Source organism: Puma concolor, chromosome F2, assembly GCF_028749965.1.
Source record: "Puma concolor isolate L17-30 chromosome F2, mPumCon1.1.hap2, whole genome shotgun sequence".
In the NCBI taxonomy this organism is placed as follows: domain Eukaryota; kingdom Metazoa; phylum Chordata; class Mammalia; order Carnivora; family Felidae; genus Puma; species Puma concolor.
In genome coordinates this window covers 16,559,405-16,577,505 of record NC_141684.1, presented here as the reverse complement: position 1 = coordinate 16,577,505, position 18,101 = coordinate 16,559,405, and the positions used below count along the sequence as shown (strand labels likewise).

The 18,101-nt window shown below is 45.3% G+C and overlaps 1 protein-coding gene across 1 annotated transcript in view; it reads left to right on the top strand.

The window, feature by feature from the left end:
* Positions 1 to 18,101, top strand: part of FER1L6 (fer-1 like family member 6) — a 156,230-nt gene that overhangs the window by 46,229 nt on the left and 91,900 nt on the right. The window contains exons 7-13 of the mRNA XM_025922674.2: positions 3,345 to 3,423; positions 4,905 to 5,061; positions 5,654 to 5,840; positions 7,504 to 7,696; positions 9,456 to 9,808; positions 14,831 to 14,939; positions 15,695 to 15,878. Of these exons, the coding sequence (XP_025778459.2) occupies positions 3,345 to 3,423; positions 4,905 to 5,061; positions 5,654 to 5,840; positions 7,504 to 7,696; positions 9,456 to 9,808; positions 14,831 to 14,939; positions 15,695 to 15,878 (1,262 nt within the window). The remainder of the gene's footprint in view (positions 1 to 3,344; positions 3,424 to 4,904; positions 5,062 to 5,653; positions 5,841 to 7,503; positions 7,697 to 9,455; positions 9,809 to 14,830; positions 14,940 to 15,694; positions 15,879 to 18,101) is intronic.

Genomic DNA, 18,101 nt, shown 5'->3' with positions numbered 1-18,101 from the left:
AGTGTGGAGGAATTTGGGAAGGAAAACCTCTTCAAGGAAATCTGTGCTTCCTGGAAACAAGCGATAAGCTACGCTCAAGCCATCATGAATTGAATTGTGGAGTTTACTAATGTGGGAATGTGAAATACATGCTTCAACGGCCATCTTTACGATTGCCATTTTGAGTTGATTTCTTTCTTTTTATGAAATGAAATGTGAGTGTCTCTCTCCTGGGATGATATCCACACTAATGATAATTAATCACAGCACTCCCCAATTGTAGTTGGTAATAAATAGAGAAGTAGGAAAAAGCATCAGGAAGGAACCACATATATCGGTGATGCTGGATCAGAGAATGTGATTTGGAGCAAGTGGTTGCCATTAGGCTTCTTCATAGCTGCCTGAGAGTAGACTTTAGGACCTGCTCATGTGGGGTCGTGTCTGCTGCATAGACCCTTCCTCAGCCCTGCAGAGTGAAGCCCTGAGGCAGAATGACCTGCCTCCACAGATCATGTCTAAACAGCAGAGATAGAGAAGATTCTTGGTCTAGCCAACGATGCCTTACGAAGGTGGTCCACCACACGGAGGGCATGAATGGGAAGGGAAGGTGCCCGTGCTGAAGCCGTACTCGCCCAAATGAGAGAGCATGGGGGCCAGACGGAACTCACGCCAACCTCACGCCACTCACTGAAGAGACAGAGAGACCAGCGGGTGACAGACTGCATCTATCTCCCCCCTCTGAGAAATCACTACTTCTCCCAAGAAGAGGGTAGCATGGTTATGCATCCCTGAGAGAGGCGGGGTGGGTGGGACAAAGGTTAGTGCTCTCTTCCTAGTGGTTCTAAAAGGACAGACCCCGTACTTTATGTGACAATGCAAGAAGCGTGGAGATTGGGGAAATGTTTTCCTCCACAGTGACACCAACTCTAATCAGAATTTTAAGATGGCAAAAATTGTCTCAGAGACTTCCTTGCCTGTCCTTGTCACCCACATATTCTATTCTATTCTATTCTATTCTATTCTATTCTATTCTATTCTATTCGTATCACATAATATATTTGATATTATATATATGCACAGTATTATGTATAACATATATAAATACTGCATTAAGTCTTAGGTAATAGTGGAATTATTATATTCTCTTTCTCAGGGGCACTTGAAGAATGTGACTCTTGAAGAATGAAAAGTTGTCAAGAGCCAAACATTCTTAATGTGAATTTCAGGCATGAGGACAAGTGTTGCAGAAGATATTTCAGGACCTGGGGCACGGCCTAAGACTTTGTTACATTGCATAGCTCAGGCGACCATCTGTGAGATGGGCAGTGTAGGTGGGTCCTAAGGAACTGTCTACATTTCAGACAAACAGTGACTAGCTAGATTTTTATACCGTAGCATAGATAAGGGTCATGACTGTCTGTAGGACAGTGGATTTTTAGACCGAGGACCAAAGCTAGTATTGCCTATCTTTGTTCCTCTAGCTTGGAAGAAGAGAATACTTTGGGCTCCCTGGATGACCCTTAGGGACAGAAACCAAAGATTTTACAGGGAAAAGTCCCTTGGAGGGGAGTGTTTAATACAAGTATTTGGCTAGTCCATGAACTAAAAGTCAGTGTGCCCCAACGAAATTGAACACGGGGGACGAAGGAGGGAGTGCAGTAAGCAGGGGCTATTGGGATGGCCAGGCTGTGACAGACCTTGGTGGTGCTAAAGACCATCTTCCCTTGACAAGCGGCCCCTGGCATGCAAGGCCCCAGCAGTCTGTGTGTGCCACTCCCTGAAGTCCTGGTAATCTAATGCTTGACCACACCAGGCTTCCCTGGCCCTAAGCCTGGGTGGATGGGTGATTTGAAGAGGCCTCCTGTGTTATTTAAAGACCCTTTAAACAGGCTCTCGCTTCCCATCATCCCATCAAGCCCACAGGGACCCAGATGCCTTTGACCTGACAAGAGAGCCTGAGTCAGGCTTGTGTTCTTGCTTGGGCCTTTGGGAAGCCACATTAGCAACTGTAAGCATAGGAGGTTTGGAGTGAGCTTTGTATGCGTGGCCTTAAATAACTCCTCCCCTGGAGCCGAGCTGTCTTCACTTCCCCTCAGTTATCTTAACTCGCTTGTAAAGTTTGGGCCAGGGAGCAAGGGTGGAAAGGGAGATGGGAAAGGCTGTCATTTCTTCATTTCCTGAAGTCCATTGAATTGATTTATTCTTACTGCCTCTGCCGAAGGGGAGCTTAGAAACCACAGAAGTCTCCTATTCATATACATCATTCAGTCAGTGAATCATTCATTAATTCACTGAATGTTTATTGAACACGTATGATGAACAAGGCCATGCATGTGGCGGGTAGGAGAAAGTAGGAAACTGTCTTTGATTTAAGGAACTCAGAATGTCATAGAAGGAAGCCCAGAGGCCATCTAGTCTAACTAGTAGGAATCCCTCTCACCACCTCCATGACATGGGGTTTTGGTGCACCGCGTGGTTATAGCCAGTGATGGGAGGTCACTATCTCCAGAAAAACCGATTCATTGCCAGAAAGTTCTGTTATAGAAGCCGTCCTTATTGTGAGCTGAGTCTCTCCTTCTGTGACTTGGAAACCACATGGGGAACTGACTCCCTATTATAGATGGCAGGATTTCCAAGATTGGGAAACATTTAAGTTACCATTACCCCGTCTCCACACCCCCAGTTTTCTCTTTTCTGAGTTGAAGGTTCAATTGCTCCTGCTGCTTCAGTGGTTTCCCATTCAGTGTGCCTCCTGGACCCGGTACCAGCTCTGCTGCTTTCCTTTAGAACTTCTGCATCTTGATAGCACCGCATTACAGTGTGTTGCTGTAACCAGCCAGGTACCCTGCTGACTTCTGATCAGATAAAATATTGAGGATGACCACTTCCCTTGTTCTGACTATTGTACTTCTCAAAGCAATATGTGATGAGTTCTCCGAGCAAGCTGTGAGCAGAGTGTTATGGAAGTTTAGGGGAGAAAGAGGACTTTCAGCTGAGGGGGATCAGGGAGGGCTGCTTGGAGGAGGTAATATTTGCTCTAGACATTGAAGGATGCGTAGAGTTTCAATAGGCAGAGATGGGTTGTATTAGAGCTTACTTTGGCTTAAAAAATACTTTTCAAGACTGTGAGATTTGTTAGATGACCTTTGCTAGCTGAAAACCTACCAGGAGGAACAGGTACAGGTGAGATAACTTCTGGCTGCCCTTTTCACTTGATGACCAAATGTCATTGTGCTCCAGATGAGTGAAGGCCAGACAAGCGTCAAGGTCTAGAATCCTCGCTGAGGTATCACGAACCCATTTCACAGATTTATCCTCAAAGAGAAATCTAGTGCGGCCGGACTCACTGCTCCATCTCTCCTCAGGTCTTTCACCACAAGCTGATAGGAAGCATACTGATCGGTTCCTTCAAAGTAGACCTGGGGACTGTGTACAACCAACCTGGTAAGAAAGTGTCGCTTCCCCATCTCTCCCTTACTCATCTCCAGTTTACCACACCTGGAGGTCAACTCATTCATTTGCCCGTCCACTGACCCATTCATTGAACAGTATGACACTGACCCATTCATTCAACAGTATCAACACCAATTACACAATCGGAGCAACACCTGGCCCTTTTCCTCAAAGTTCACAGTCTAATTGCAAAATTGTCTTTTATGTCCATATTTCTGAACAGTTCTCCCACCAACAAATTCGATCTCATTTACTGCTGTGAGGCAGACACAGGAAAGGTGACACACAGGAGTTCCACATTTGGACTCTGGAGCCAGATGGCATAGCTTCAACTTTTTTTTTTAACGTTTATTCATTTTTGGGAGACAGAGAAGGAGCGTGAGCAGGGGAGGGACAGAGAGAGAGAAAGAGAGGGAGACACAGAATCTGAAGCAGGCTTCAGGCTCTGAGCTGTCAGCACAGAGCCTGATGCGGGGCTCGAACCCACGAACTGCGAGATCATGATCTGAGCTAAAGTCGGACGCTTAAATGACTGAGCCACGTAGGCACCCCTATGGAGCCAGATGGCTTGGCTTCAAATTCCACCCTGCTGTTTCTGGTTGTGCAACCTTGGGCAAATGACTTGACTTCTCTGCACCTCAGTTTTCTCAACTGAGAAAATGAAGATAAAAATAGTGCCTCCTTTCTGGGGTTGTTGCATGCCATATAAGGATTTGCTATGATAATTCTTATCCCTGATTTATAGAAAGTGAAACTCAGAGAAGGCAGGTAATTTGTCCAGGGTCGGGAGTGGATAAGTAACTGGGCTATCAACAAATACAGATCTTTTCTTACAAGGCCCCTTCTTTTCAAAAGTAGTTGCAACTCACATGAGCCCAGGGGGCCAGGCCTTGGGAGTGCAGTGGGTTAATATGTTAAGGGGTGCTTCAGGCTGTGGAGAACAGGAGGTCTCACAACCCACAGTGGCTACTCAGCTTCTTTACCACCTGCTGACATGTGGAAATGTGCATTCTGTATTGGCAGATCTACGGTTTTTTTTCAGATAAGCCAGAAGTCTAGATTTTGTAAGAGATTTTAAAGTTTGGATTGACAGTGTAGGCCAAACCAAAAGATCCACGAGTCACATTTACAGCCTGTGAAATAGTACTGACTTCTCTACTCCATTCATGTCCTGTCATAGCCGTTCATAGCCTGTCAAAGCTAGGAACCTGTCCAGGCAATTAGCACTGGGTTGGAGGCTTTCCAAATACCTGTGGCAGGTTGGAGATAAAGACAGAGAAGAAGGTGGGAACAAGAGGAGAGGAGGGAAGGAGGGGAGGAGCGGAAGGAGGCAGCACGGGGCTGGGGAATACCCTGATGAGCTGCCCCCTCCAGGGAACAGAGCTTGGGAGGCCTTGCGTGTGGGATGGAACTGGCTGCACCTGCTGGGTCCAGCCGTGCAGGGAATCTGAGCTGTCAGGACGCTTTTACAGGTCATCAGTTCTGTGACAAGTGGGCCCTGCTCACAGACCCTGGCGACATCAGGACGGGCATGAAGGGGTACCTGAAGTGTGACATCAGCGTGACTGGGAGAGGCGACATCTTAAAGACCAACCCCAAAACCTCCGATGCCGAGGAGCAGATAGAAAAGTGAGGCGGGTCCATCCAGGGCCACTCAAGACAAATGAATGATATGCCCGAAGTTGATCTGTCTTTCCCCTCCCTCCCTCCCTTTCCTGGTGGGTACATGAGAATTGCCAAATTCGTGCCTTGTCCACCTGGGATTCTACTCTCTCAGAGGCACCAAGATGTGTCTTATCAGCAGTGTCACTAGCCTTTGGGAGATCAGCTTCTAGGACAAGGACGGCCTGTCTCCCCATAGAGATAAACTGTTCTTGAGTTTATCCTATTTATCTGGATTTGGTTGATTTTTCTTTGAAGGAATTATACTTTCAACCACTGGTTTATGAAATGGGAAGACTTAATGCACTTCTTTTAAGGTGCGGTGTGGAAGATGGTGTTTACTCTATAATTCGAGGACTGGAATGAGTTTGCATTCACTGTTTTCATATCCTTTGCTGCCACTTACACCACAAAGAAAACTCATTTTAGCGACGAATCCTGATCTTTTCAGTATTTTTTCCTATATCAGGATCCTTCTTTCTACGTCCAGATTGCTTCCACTTTTTCTGTTCTTTCAAGTGAGAGAGCTTTTTATTTTTTGTTTTTGTTCCCCCTCAAGGAACCTCTTGATCCCTCAAGGGTTTCCATCAGAGAGACCCTGGGCCAGATTCTATGTGAGACTCTACAAAGCAGAGGGGTTGCCTAAAATGAACTCCAGCATCATGGCGAACGTCACCAAAGCATTTGTGGGTGACAATAAGGACCTTGTGGACCCCTTCGTGGAGGTCTCCTTTGCTGGGCAGATGGTAAGGAAACATCGTCACCAACAACGGCAAACCCAGGCCAGAACTCCACTCTTTCCCCAGGACATTTCTAGTCAAATGAAATTAAGTTAAAATAAAAATTAGGAAGTGCCCTGCGAGAGAAAGCTTGTCACAAAAGGCATTGAATCACGTGGCAGGTAAGTGGGAGGGTGACCCACTTACTCTCTATTTGAGATCATAGAGAGGAACTATGGGGTATTATGGTTTAGGGCCTAGGCAGACAGACCTCCTTCCTCACCTCTGGCTACTTCTTCGAGCTGTTACCCAGGCTCTGTAGCATTGCCATCTGCCTCCCAACCTGCTCCCCGGGCTTCCCAAGTAGTCCTTGTCCTCTGTAAGCCTGGACATCTCTGTTCTCTGTTGTTCCCTACTCAAGAGCCATTGGAAGTACCAGGGCCTAAGCACATGGTCACAGCTTAATCCTTGTTGGCTGGACGTTGAAGCTTCAGCTGGCACATATGGTGTCTCTATCCTTACAATATATGCTACCCTAACCCTCCTCTTGGCAGGGTGAACACTGGAGTATTTTTTACCTGAACCCCTTGACAGTCCTATAGAACGTCACCTCCATTTTTATGACGAGGAAACTGAGATCCAGATGGGGGAAGTGCACAAAGCCCTTATAAAAGCCTTTTTATAAGACACAAACTCAGGGTCTAACTATATCTGCTGCATTCCTAGAGATGCATGGAACAAGTTATGTTCATAACATGCATGTTGGCTTGATCTTGTAATCTTGTGATTACAAGGACTTCCAGAGGGCAGGACCCACCATTACTCCCTTTGTCCCTGATGCCTGGCATGGTGTCTGGTGCGGGGTAGGATGTCAGCACAGTATTCCTCCCTTACCTGTGGTTTTGCTTTCTGTGGTTTCAGTTACCCATGGTCTACCATGGCCTGAAATTATTAAATGGAAAATTCCAGAAATAAATGATCAGTGAGTTTTAAATTGCACACTGTTCCAAATAGTGTGTTGAAATTTCGCGCTATCCTGCCCCATCCTACCCAGATGTGAATCATCCCTTTGTCCGGTGTATCCACACTGTCTATTGTTGGTCACTTAGTAGCTGGCCACGTTATCAGGTCCACTGTGGTGTTATGGCAGTACTTGAGGTCAAATAGCCTTATATTACTTAATAATGGCCCTTGGATGCAGGAACAGTGATCCTGGCAATTCGGATACACCAAAGAGAAGCTATAAAGTGTTTAAGCGAAAGTTGAAAGTTCTTGACTTAATACTAAAAGGAAAGAAATCGTACGCTGAAGTTGCTAAGATCTATGTTAACTTTTATTAGGGTATATTGTTTTAATTGTTCTATTTTATTACCAGTTATTGTTGGTAATCCCTTACCGTGCCTTATTTATAAATTAAACTTTATCATAGGTATGTACATAAAGGAAAAAGAGTGCATCTCAGGTTCTGTCTGTGGGTTCAGGCATCCACTGGTGTCTTGGAATCCATTCCCCTGTGGGTAAGGGGAGGCTACTGTAATGTTCCTGGGTACAACATATTTCCATGGGTATTGGGTGGAAGCAGGTTCATTATGTCTGGCAACTTGGTTTGCCAGTTGGCTTGAAGTCAGGTCAGGTCAGTGACATCTTTCATTTCCTTCAACAGCTCACATTCTGCTCGCTTTGTTTTTAGGGGCGAACTACAGTGCAGAAGAACTGTGCTGATCCTGTGTGGCACGAACAGGTGGTCTTCAAGGAAATGTTCCCTCCCTTGTGTCGGAGGGTAAAACTCCAGGTGTGGGATGAAGGCAGCGTGAATGATGTCGCACTGGCCACCCATTTCATCGACCTGAAGAAAATCTCCAGTGAACAGGACGGAGATAGAGGTAAAGCCTCATCTGTCTGACTTGGAAATGAGGCCACAAAATAATTGGTTTGAAGCCCTCGTCCTTAAAACAAGAGGATTGGAGCAGGCAGCGTGGTAGGCACTTGTAAGCTCTGTGTGGTTTGTGGTGTGGGTTTAGGGCAGTAGGTCGAGCCGGGCTGTGGGAGCCAGGAAGCTTGGTCCTGGTCCCAGGTCTTCCACGAACATTGCTGTGTGGCCTTGAGGAGTCACTCCCTCTCTTTGGGCCTTAGGTATCTTAAATGAAAAATGAAGGGTTTAGATTAGATCAGATGTTGACAGGCTATGGTCCATGGGCCACATCCAGCCTGCCAAATATCTTTGTATGGCTCACAAGCTAAGAATGGTTTTAACATGTTTAAATGGTCCCAAAATACCGTGCCCCCAGCTCAGTGATAGGAGCGCATGGTCAGGAGTATTGCAGGAAGGTGCTGCTGACTGTGCACTGAGAAAGCCAGGGAGGGAATAGAGAGTCCCAGCTAATCCATCAGTCAGGAGAAAGGACTTCTACTCTTTATTTGCAAAACCTAAATAAGCCGGTGATAACTTTCTAAATATCTCCCCAAACCCCTCCATACTTAAAATCCCAAGGCAATCTTTCTGTGCATTACATATCTGTGTTAATTGATAAATATACTTATGCACATATATGTCTGTGTATATGTATATATGCACGTATATACGGAAGGCTTAGCTTAAGCAGAAGACAAGGTTTACATGGTTTTTTTTTTTGCCAGTCATAGTGTGACACCACAGAAGAGCCTCAATAAATACCCATTGTTTTTTGTTTTTTTTTTTTAATTTTTTTTTTTTCAACGTTTATTTATTTTTGGGACAGAGAGAGACAGAGCATGAACGGGGGAGGGGCAGAGAGAGAGGAAGACACAGAATCGGAAACAGGCTCCAGGCTCTGAGCCATCAGCCCAGAGCCTGACGCGGGGCTCGAACTCATGGACCGCGAGATCGTGACCTGGCTGAAGTCGGACGCTTAACCGACTGCGCCACCCAGGCGCCCCAATACCCATTGTTTAAGTCTCCATATCCTGGAAGGGTTTGCCACGGGATTGTTTTATGCAGAACACACACCCCGCCCACCTTCAGAATTTCTCAACTCGACGTTAACATGTTTTACTCCAACTTTCCAGGAACATCTTGATGGTATTCAAAGACAGGTATAAAAGTGTTTTCAAAATTAGACATCAGGGGCCATAAAATCTTTTTATCCCTTTTAACACAATATCTCTGCTTCTTAAAATTGACCCTCCTTTGGGATAAAATCTCTCTCTCTCTGCCTGATTCCTCTCCATGCCTCATCAGCCTGTTTTATTTGTTCTTGAAACGCAAGGTAAATCTCTTTCTTAGCACTTACAGATATTTACCGTTTAATACTCCTTTCTGCTCTGTTCTCCGCTGGGCTCTGTGTTTAGCACCCACACAGTGCCCGGCACATGTTAGGAGTCAATAAATATTAGATGAGTGAATGAACCGACAGCGATGCATGTGGGCATTCATAGTATCATTACAGCTGTGAACAGGTTTAAACATGTGCATGCAAGGACTAGAAAGAAATACAGCAAATATAGCAAAATGGCAATTGTGGCTCTTTGGGGGATGGGATATTCTATAAATATTTTCTCTTGTCTTTTCTGTATATTTTACATTCTACACAGGCATGCACAATGTTCATAAAGCAAGAAATAATCAACTTGCTTTACCGGGCAACTAAAGCTTGGTTTTTGTAGGCTTTCTACCGACCTTTGGACCTGCCTGGATTAACCTGTATGGCTCACCCAGGAACCACAGTCTGATGGATGACTACCAGGAACTGAATGAAGGCTTTGGAGAAGGTGTGTCGTTCAGGGGCAGAATCTTAGTGGAAATTGCTGTGGAGATCCTCTCAGGAGGGGCACAGGAATCTAAGTTTTCCAAGGCATTCAAGGAGCTCAAGTCGTCTTCTAAGGACAAAGACTCCAAGTCTTCCAAAGGCTCCAGTAAAGACAAGGATGATAAGACCGATGGTGGAAAATCCCAGCAGGCTTCAGACAAGACCAACTCAACAGAGGTTGAGGTGGAAACTTTCGATGCACCCCCTGAGGTAGGTCTGAGCACTGCCCTTGTGAGGTGAGCCCAGAGTGGAAGCATCACCGGCCAACTGTTCCCATGGGCTCCCAAAGGCATGTGCAGGTCTCCTTCTGCAATCCACTGCCTCTTCCTGACACGTCCCAGTCATCTGCTCGTGATAAGTTCCTCCAGTGGAACACAGATTCCAATGGGAACCAAAGGAAAGGAAAATAAAAGTGTTCTAGGAGACCTGGTGGAAGTAGGTGGTGGGGGGATGGACTGAGCTCCACACATGACGTCATTTTGTTTAGTTTGTTAGAATAGTATATGCTCTGGTTGTGAGGCATTGTGGGACAGGGAATGAAGAAGAGGAAGAGTGGGTGACAAGTTGGGATACAAGAATTTGAGAAACCTATTGCCCTGCCCAAGCCTGGGCGGGGCCTGGGGGGGGTGTGGTGGTGGTGGTGGGCGGGAATCACAATTCAAAGGAATGCTTATTTCTGTGTATTACTCAATATTAAGCATGTTAGCATTTTTCCAGCCTGCTTCTGTATGATGCTAAAGAGATCTGGGTCACCAAGATGAATACTAACTGTGAATATCCCCTCAACTGTTTAGATTAGTAAGAGTAATTTTTGGTTAAGCAAATGAAGGAACCTGTGTTTTGTTAGTAGCAGATGTGAGTAGATTCCAGCTCTCAACTTGGATGATCTACCTCTGGGGGTGTATCTCTCTGGTCAACCAGACACTCACTTTGGGTGGGGAAGAGAGGTGATGGCTGGTCTGGGTCGGCTTAGCCCTGGTAGAGCCGCTTATTTTTACTGCTGGGATCCAATACATCTTAAGATACAGTGTGGGGGAGAGGTTGGAGCCCAGAGTTGGAAATCTTGGAGATTGGTTCTATTCATGGCTCTGATGGTAGCACCTCTCAATGTTTCAGTTTTCTTATCACCACAATGCGGTAGTAATAGTCTCTCTGTGATAGTCATCTCCTGGGGGTAAATGAGGGAATGCCTGTAAAATGGTCAGCAGGGTTCTTTGCGCATACACAGTAGGCAGGCAATACATTTGCTGTTGCTGTGACCAGTGTTTCTATGGTTTGTTCCCACTACAAGCGGGCAGCTATTTAGAGCTCTCTACCTTGTTGTTTGGACTTACTTTGGGTATTTCGTGGACCTCTCCTGCTCTCCCTTATGAACTTGTATATTGGGAAATATTCTTTGTAAATGTGTACTGTCAGTTTGTTGTGTTTAAGATTGACATTGCCTTGATGTGACTGTATTATGTGTATTTTTTCAGAATATATGGCAACTTTGGAAATGACATTTTTTGGACTTGGCCAGAAACTGTGGGTACCTTAAGTAGCCACCCATGCCAGTATCCCCTGTATCTGACTCCGTGGCAATCTTTCCTACTGTTGAGAGACTGGCCATTCTTTTCTAAACAGAAATTGCCAAGTAGGAAGGGCCTGATAGAAGATTTTCTCAACCCAAGTCAATATCTTGAAGATATTTTGCTAATACCATCTGAAAAAAAATTCTAGCTGAAAGCAAGGGCATCTGGGAATTTTCATAGAGTGTACATTTTCTACAAGGCCAAGGGCCCATCTTGGCTGTTGTGTAGAAGGAGGTAGGGAAGAGAAATTCAGGTCTCATTCAAACCCTTACTTTTCCTTCCTTCTCTTTTCATCTTTGCTTCTTGTTTGCGGCCAGTTTCTTGCTGGGTTTATTCGTTATCTTTCACTATGTAACAATCACCCCCAAATTTAGCAACTTAAAACGAACATTTATTTTCTCTGCGGATGAGGAATTTGGGAATACCTTAACTTGGTGGTTCTGGCTCCGAATTTTTCATGAGGTTTCAATCAAGATGTTGGCAGGGGCTGCAGTCATCTGACAGCTTGACTGGAGCTGCAGGATCTACTTCCAAGATGGCGCACTCACGTGGCTGTTGGCAGGAGGACTTGGTTCCTTGTTGGCTGTTGGCAGGAGGCCTCAGTTCCTCACCACATGGACCCTTCATTAAGAGCTTAGTGTCTTCATGGCAGCTGGCTTCCCCTTGAGGGGAGCAGGTGATCCAAGAGACAGCAAGGCAGAAACTTCGATGTCTTTTATGACAAAATCCATAGAAGCCACACACTGATATGTATGACACATTCTAATTGTTAGAAATGAGTCACTTAAGCCCAGCCCACAGGGGAATTAGGGAGGTGAATTGGGCTCCATCTTTTGAGGGGAGGATTTTCCAAGAATTTGTGGACATATTTTAAAACTACAATACTGGGTTTCTACCTTCCTCAGAGCCTCAATAGCCCAGTGCTCACCTTACCAACATGGTGAGGTCACCTTCTTATATCATCTTCTTGTTTAGCTCACCAGGGTCCTGAGCTCTTCTCTCCCTTGCTGCAGCCACGCTCTCATTGCGTACCTGGACAAATGAGATCCCATGATTCTGGTTTTTCCAACTTACCCTCATCACTATCATCAAAGCTTATCTCCCTATGCCAAGCTTTCACAGAGCATAGCTAATCTAACAGATGATGTGCTCATTTTTTTAAATTGTGTAAACACGTACTGAGTAGCTTCTTGTTTAAACATCATCCTCAATATTGGTAGGAATACACGTAGAGTCTGACTCCATGGAAATTATGATACAGAAGGGGAGGTAAGATATACAAAATAAATGTATAGGAAATAAAAAGTGATATGTGCAATAATGAGCTACAGGTAAAGTGCTGTTATTTCCTGGAGTGAGTGAAGTATAATAATTAAAATGCTGGGTTCCCAAACAAGACAGCTGGATTTTAGATGTGGCCCAGTGGCGCAGCCTCTGGAGAAACATTGCCTCTGAATCTTCGGGCAAGTGACTTGAGCTCCTTCTGCTTATTTCCAATAATAACCTCTACTTCAGAGGCTCAGTGAGGATTTAATGATTTAACATATGCAAAGTTCTAAGAACACAGCCTGGCACGTAGTAAGTGCTCAATAAGTATTAGGCATATTTGGTAACTTTGAGCAGGTATTTTAACCTTTCAGACTGCATTGTCCTCCTATTTACGCAAGTAGAATAAAAGCATCTCCCTCTTAGGGTGGTTATGAGAATTATATGAGATAGTAGGTAAAAGTCTTAATACCACATTTGACACGTATTAAGAGCTCAGTAAACATGACCGTCATCATTTTTTCCAGCTCAGGAATCAACGTATGCTTCCAAAAGAAAGGACCGTTTGAGTTAGACCTGGAAGGATGGTTGGATTAAGAGATGAATTCTGTCTGTCGACGTACCATGAGTACCATTTTTGTGGCGTTTGTGTGTATAGGCTTTATACAAGGTGCTCCATGTGGATGGTCTCATTTCTGCCTCTGTAGGTCCTATGACAAAGTTGGTTTCACAGACAGGGAAAATGACACCTAGGCAGTGGACATGACTTGCCTGAAGTCAACCAGCTAGGAAGTAGCAGGGTTGGGATTTGAAGAAGGGTTTATCTGGCTAAGGAGGCTGCCATCCCTTTTCCAGTCTACATGGCTTACGTTCCCACCGGGTCTCCAAATCCTTTTTAACCTCCTCCCAGAGGGTAAACTTGGCCCCAGGAAGGTGAGATATGTGGCTCTATTATAACCAGTGGATACAATGGCAGCAGGTGGGAGGGGTGTGTGCTTTGTGACTAAGATCCAACATGGTTCCCCCACCCTGTCCAACATTTTCTGGTCAGTAGAAACATTTCCTCCTAAGCCCAACAGCAAGGAGGCTCCTGTGTGAAGGAAGGATCACCCTTTGAGACCTGTTGGCTCTCTGTGGGACAGGGTTCAGGGCTCTTGACTGAATGGGGCTCTTCAGCTCTAAAGCCACAACTGCTTCTTTTCCTTGGACGAACCTTACTGGTTTTTCCATGGAACGTAACAAATCCAGCTGCGAAACCAGGAAGCCCAGACTGTACGGCACTACATCCAGCCTCTTTGCTCAGAAACGTGATGCTGTGTCTTAGCTACATCTGCTCCCTGAACCATCAACTTGTTCCGCATCAACAGGGGTCCTCTCCAGACAGTGTGGTTACCTTGGCATGGCTCCTGTCTTGTGACCTGTCATGGTCCTCTCTTCCACAATGTAGGCTCCTTGAGGGAAGTCTTGGTGGAGACCAGACCTCAAATCTTGGCTGGCTTTAACTTGCTGTGTGACCTGGGGAAGCCCCTTAGTCTCTCTGAGCTTTAGTTTATTTGGATAGAAGGCAGTTGGATCAGATGAACCCTAAAGCCCTTTTCAGTGGAAAAGCAGCTGTGATCCCGGGACTGAGCACCCTCATGCCAGGAATTGCAGTGCTGATAGCTCGTCCTGGATGCACTGGATTGGCTGATGCTCGTGCGAGTACCTAGCCCTCCTGTCTCTTTCGTTTGGGCTTGTGTTGTTTGGGGAGTAAGGTCTGTCTTTGAGCAGCACCAAGGCGTTGGGTTAGCACATGTCGGAGCCCCAAGTGCACCGGGTCTGTGATCGGAATACTTGGGAAAGTCACTAAACCTAACTTTAAGTTTAGTTTCCTCAGTTTCCTTACCTATAAAATGGGAATGACCCAGATTTTGACCTCTCGAGGTTCTGAAGAGGAAAAAACATAATGTATGTTGTCATCCTATATAATCCATAAAAAGATGCTCCAATGTGAAGGTCTGATCCTGTGACTCTGTTTGTTTTCTAAACGGCTGTTCGCCTGAAGGTGATTTCAGACCTGTGTTTTAACAATAGCACCACAGAAAGATGCACATACCAACCTTTGCCTTTAAAATAAAAAAAAAAAAAAAAAGATTTTAATCGCAAGGTAGGAGCTCAGAAGGTTGAGATTACATCATTCTAGATAAATGGCTGGATTTGGATGTGTGATTTGTAGGTTCTGGTTCCTGCCTGTCTGATTAGTAGGGAAATGATGTGCCATTTCAGGCTAACATTGACATTCAGAAAATGCCTGAAATGCCTACAAATCACCCTGGACCAGTTAGCATCACTAATTCAGCTTATTGGTAATAAAAAAAATAGATCCAGGCCTGTATAATATTTTTTCTTTCTCTAGATTATACCAGAAAAATATGAGGAATTTTTACTCTTTGGAGCATTTTTTGAAGCTACCATGATTGACCGGAGGATTGGAGATAAACCCATTAGCTTTGAAGTTTCTATTGGTAAGTACAAATACATGCAGTGCTTGGCACATGGCATTGACTTTATACCTATTTCTTGAATAAATGAGCTAGTGTCTTACATGGAGATGATAGAATTCTGGTGGAAGTTTGCATCTCAGAAAGAAATGAATAATTCTTCATTTAGCGTCAATATGTAAGGGATAGATTTATTTTCATACTTTAATAAAAGGACTAAGAGTATAGTTTGGATTCAGACAGACTTGGATTACTAACCTTGGTTCCATTATGCCTAGGCTCACTTAATTTCTCTGAGTCTCAGTTTCTTCATCTGTAAAATGGGAATAATAATTCTTCATAGAGCTATTGCAAGAGTATAGTGAGTTAATACATGCCAAGTCCTGTGCATATTGTAGTTGCTTTTATTGTAACTCCCAAAGATCTTCCTGGATTGATGCACATCTGGGAAATCCTTTCCAAGAAAGAGCATTCTATTAGAGAATGGCTTGATTCATATTGGGAGTGTCTCCTTTACAGGAGCAGAAGGAAGTGGAGATGGAATCCAGGTAACTTGTGACTTGAGTAGTTTTTGCAAAAGAGAACATAAGATGGATGAAGGTGATGGCTCGTCGTCATTGTCAATCTCATTTGTTTGGTCTGACTGTCATTCTTCCCACCTTCATACTGAGATCTTACTTCTCTGCCCTGCAAGGATATGACCGTGGATCCCCTCGGCCAAGTAGCCTGATTCTGCTTGTTGATACCTGGCCTCTCTCCCCTTGCTGCTGCCTCTATAGGTAATTTTGGGAACCTGCTTGATGGAGGGTCCCATCATGGGAGTAAGAAGAAGTCAGCAGAATCAGCTCAAGAAGACGTCCTCCCATTGCTGCATGAAGGAGAAGGGGGCGCAGCCCATAATGGTGCCATCCCTATGATCTCCACCACTCACCCAGAGAAGCCACTTGTGACAGAAGGGAACAGGTAGGGGACACAGCAGGGCAGAGCATCCAGGGTTCTGACAGTGGGAGTCCGACCTGTTTCTGGGACTGTTTGATTCAGTTCTTCCCTAAGATCAGAAACATCATGATTATTTTTTTTTAATCTCAGTTATGGGAGCAAGGCACAGGCAAGGGCAACATGGTCAGTGTCACTGTACTGAATCTTTCGTGACATGTTGACAACTCTCCAAATGCCACATCCAGGTAATTCATCTAAGGGCAGGACAATGATGATGATGATTGTCATATCTATAACTGTGAAGCATAACCAGGTAGGAAGGTCAGAATTTAACATTTCAATCCAAATCCTGTTAACAGTTACTATACTCATCTGAACTCTGTGCTATTATGTATATTGATTTTTGACAGAGAGAGAGAGAGAGAGAGAGACAGAGCATGAACAGGGGAGGGTCAGAGAGAGAGGGAGACACAGAATCCGAAGCCGGCTCCAGGCTCCGAGCTGTCAGCACAGAGCCGGACGCGGGGCTTGAACTCACAGACCGCGAGATCGTGACCTGAGCCGAAGTCAGATGCTCAACCGACTGAGTCATCCAGGCGCCCCCATGAGCTCTGTGTTATTATGTAAACTCAACTCAGTGGGATTATTGGATACATCATTTCTTATCTTGTTTCTGCCACAGTCAGACTGAAGAACTCAAAAAACAACTGTCAGCCACCAAAAAAAAAAAGACCATTTCAGAAGGCAGCTGGGGCATCTCCATGCACACTCACTGATCTTTAACCCACATAAACTTTCAGCATGCAAAGAGAAGTAAAATTCTAGAATTCTGTTGGAAGAAAGTGGTGTCGAGCACCAACCAAGTGATTTGTGAGAGGAAGGGGATGTCACACACAGCGAGAGTCTTCTGTGTTCTGAGCCTTGGGCCATGAGGAAGAGCTTTAGGATCTCATCGGGTTCTCCTGAGAGAACATAGTACCCCCCCTTTGCCCGTGAGGAGATTGGAACATTGCTGGCGCTCATCACTCTCTCTGCTCTTCCCGACCTAGACACGGCTTTCCGAGCACTGTCAGGATCACAAGGACTCCACGTGCATTTCCCCAGACGGCCCTCTTCCCTGAGCAGCAGATCCAGACACCCTCCACTTGGGTGTCCCAAAGTTGTTCACCAGGCTCATGGCCTTCACAGACAACTTGGCTGCTCTTCCTATCTTTCCCATCTCATGGACTGGTCGTCCCGCTCTCTGAGTCCTCTGAACCACCAATCAGAAAGTTATCAGCTGTCCTCTTCCCCTTCCTTCCCGCATCTAGTCAGCAATGAAGTCTGGTAAAGTTTGGCTCTCAAGTATTTCTCGTATCGATTGTCATCTCTTTAATTTTGGCCATTGGCACCTTTGACCCGGATTATCCTATGAATCTCCAACCTGGCTTGGATCTTCAAGAAATTCACCAGACTCTCTGTCAGAGCCAGTTACTCCCTGAACTGACATCATTCATCGGCTGCCTGTGGCTTTCAGGGTTATTTTCAGAGGCCACAGCTTGTTGCCTCAATCCCCATCTACTTCTCTACCACCGTCTCCAGTCACGCCCCAAACTCCGCCTTTCCTCCGGCCACACTGTCTCTGGTGGTTCTCCAAATGTGTCCTGCTGTTTGCTGCTTCTGGGCCTGTGAGGATGGTCTTCCCTCTGCCAGGCAATAAGCCGTCCTCTCAGAACTGTTGGCTCCCGTTACCCTTCAAGGCGAAGCCCACATTCCCTTCCCTGAATCCCAAGTCTGGTTTGGATTTCTAGACTCCCCTCCACCAAGCACCAATCACATTGCATTAAGATGTTTTTACTTGTCTGTCTCCCTACTAGACTGTGGACACTCTGAGGGCAGGGACCGTGTCTTATTTACCTGTGTATCTGCTCCTTTCTAAAGCCTGGAACACAGTAAATCTTCATAGATGTTTTGGAATGAGTTAAGGAATTACTATAGCTGGGTTTGCTACAAGGTACTATGGAGGCAGAGAGAGGAGGCAGGTAACTTACTTTCCCTGGGGAGGAGGTGAGGAGTTGAAAAAGGGCACAGAAAAGGTGACATCCTAAAAGGTGAGAAGGGGTTTAAGCAGTGAAAAGAGAGTATTTGGGACAAAAGTGAAAAAAATCTTAATTATTCATCCCCTCATTTTTAAGTGTGCCCTATATTTTCTAAATCCTGTCCCTCCCATGGACCACCTTCTTTGGGATGTTTTTTTGCTCTCTGGCA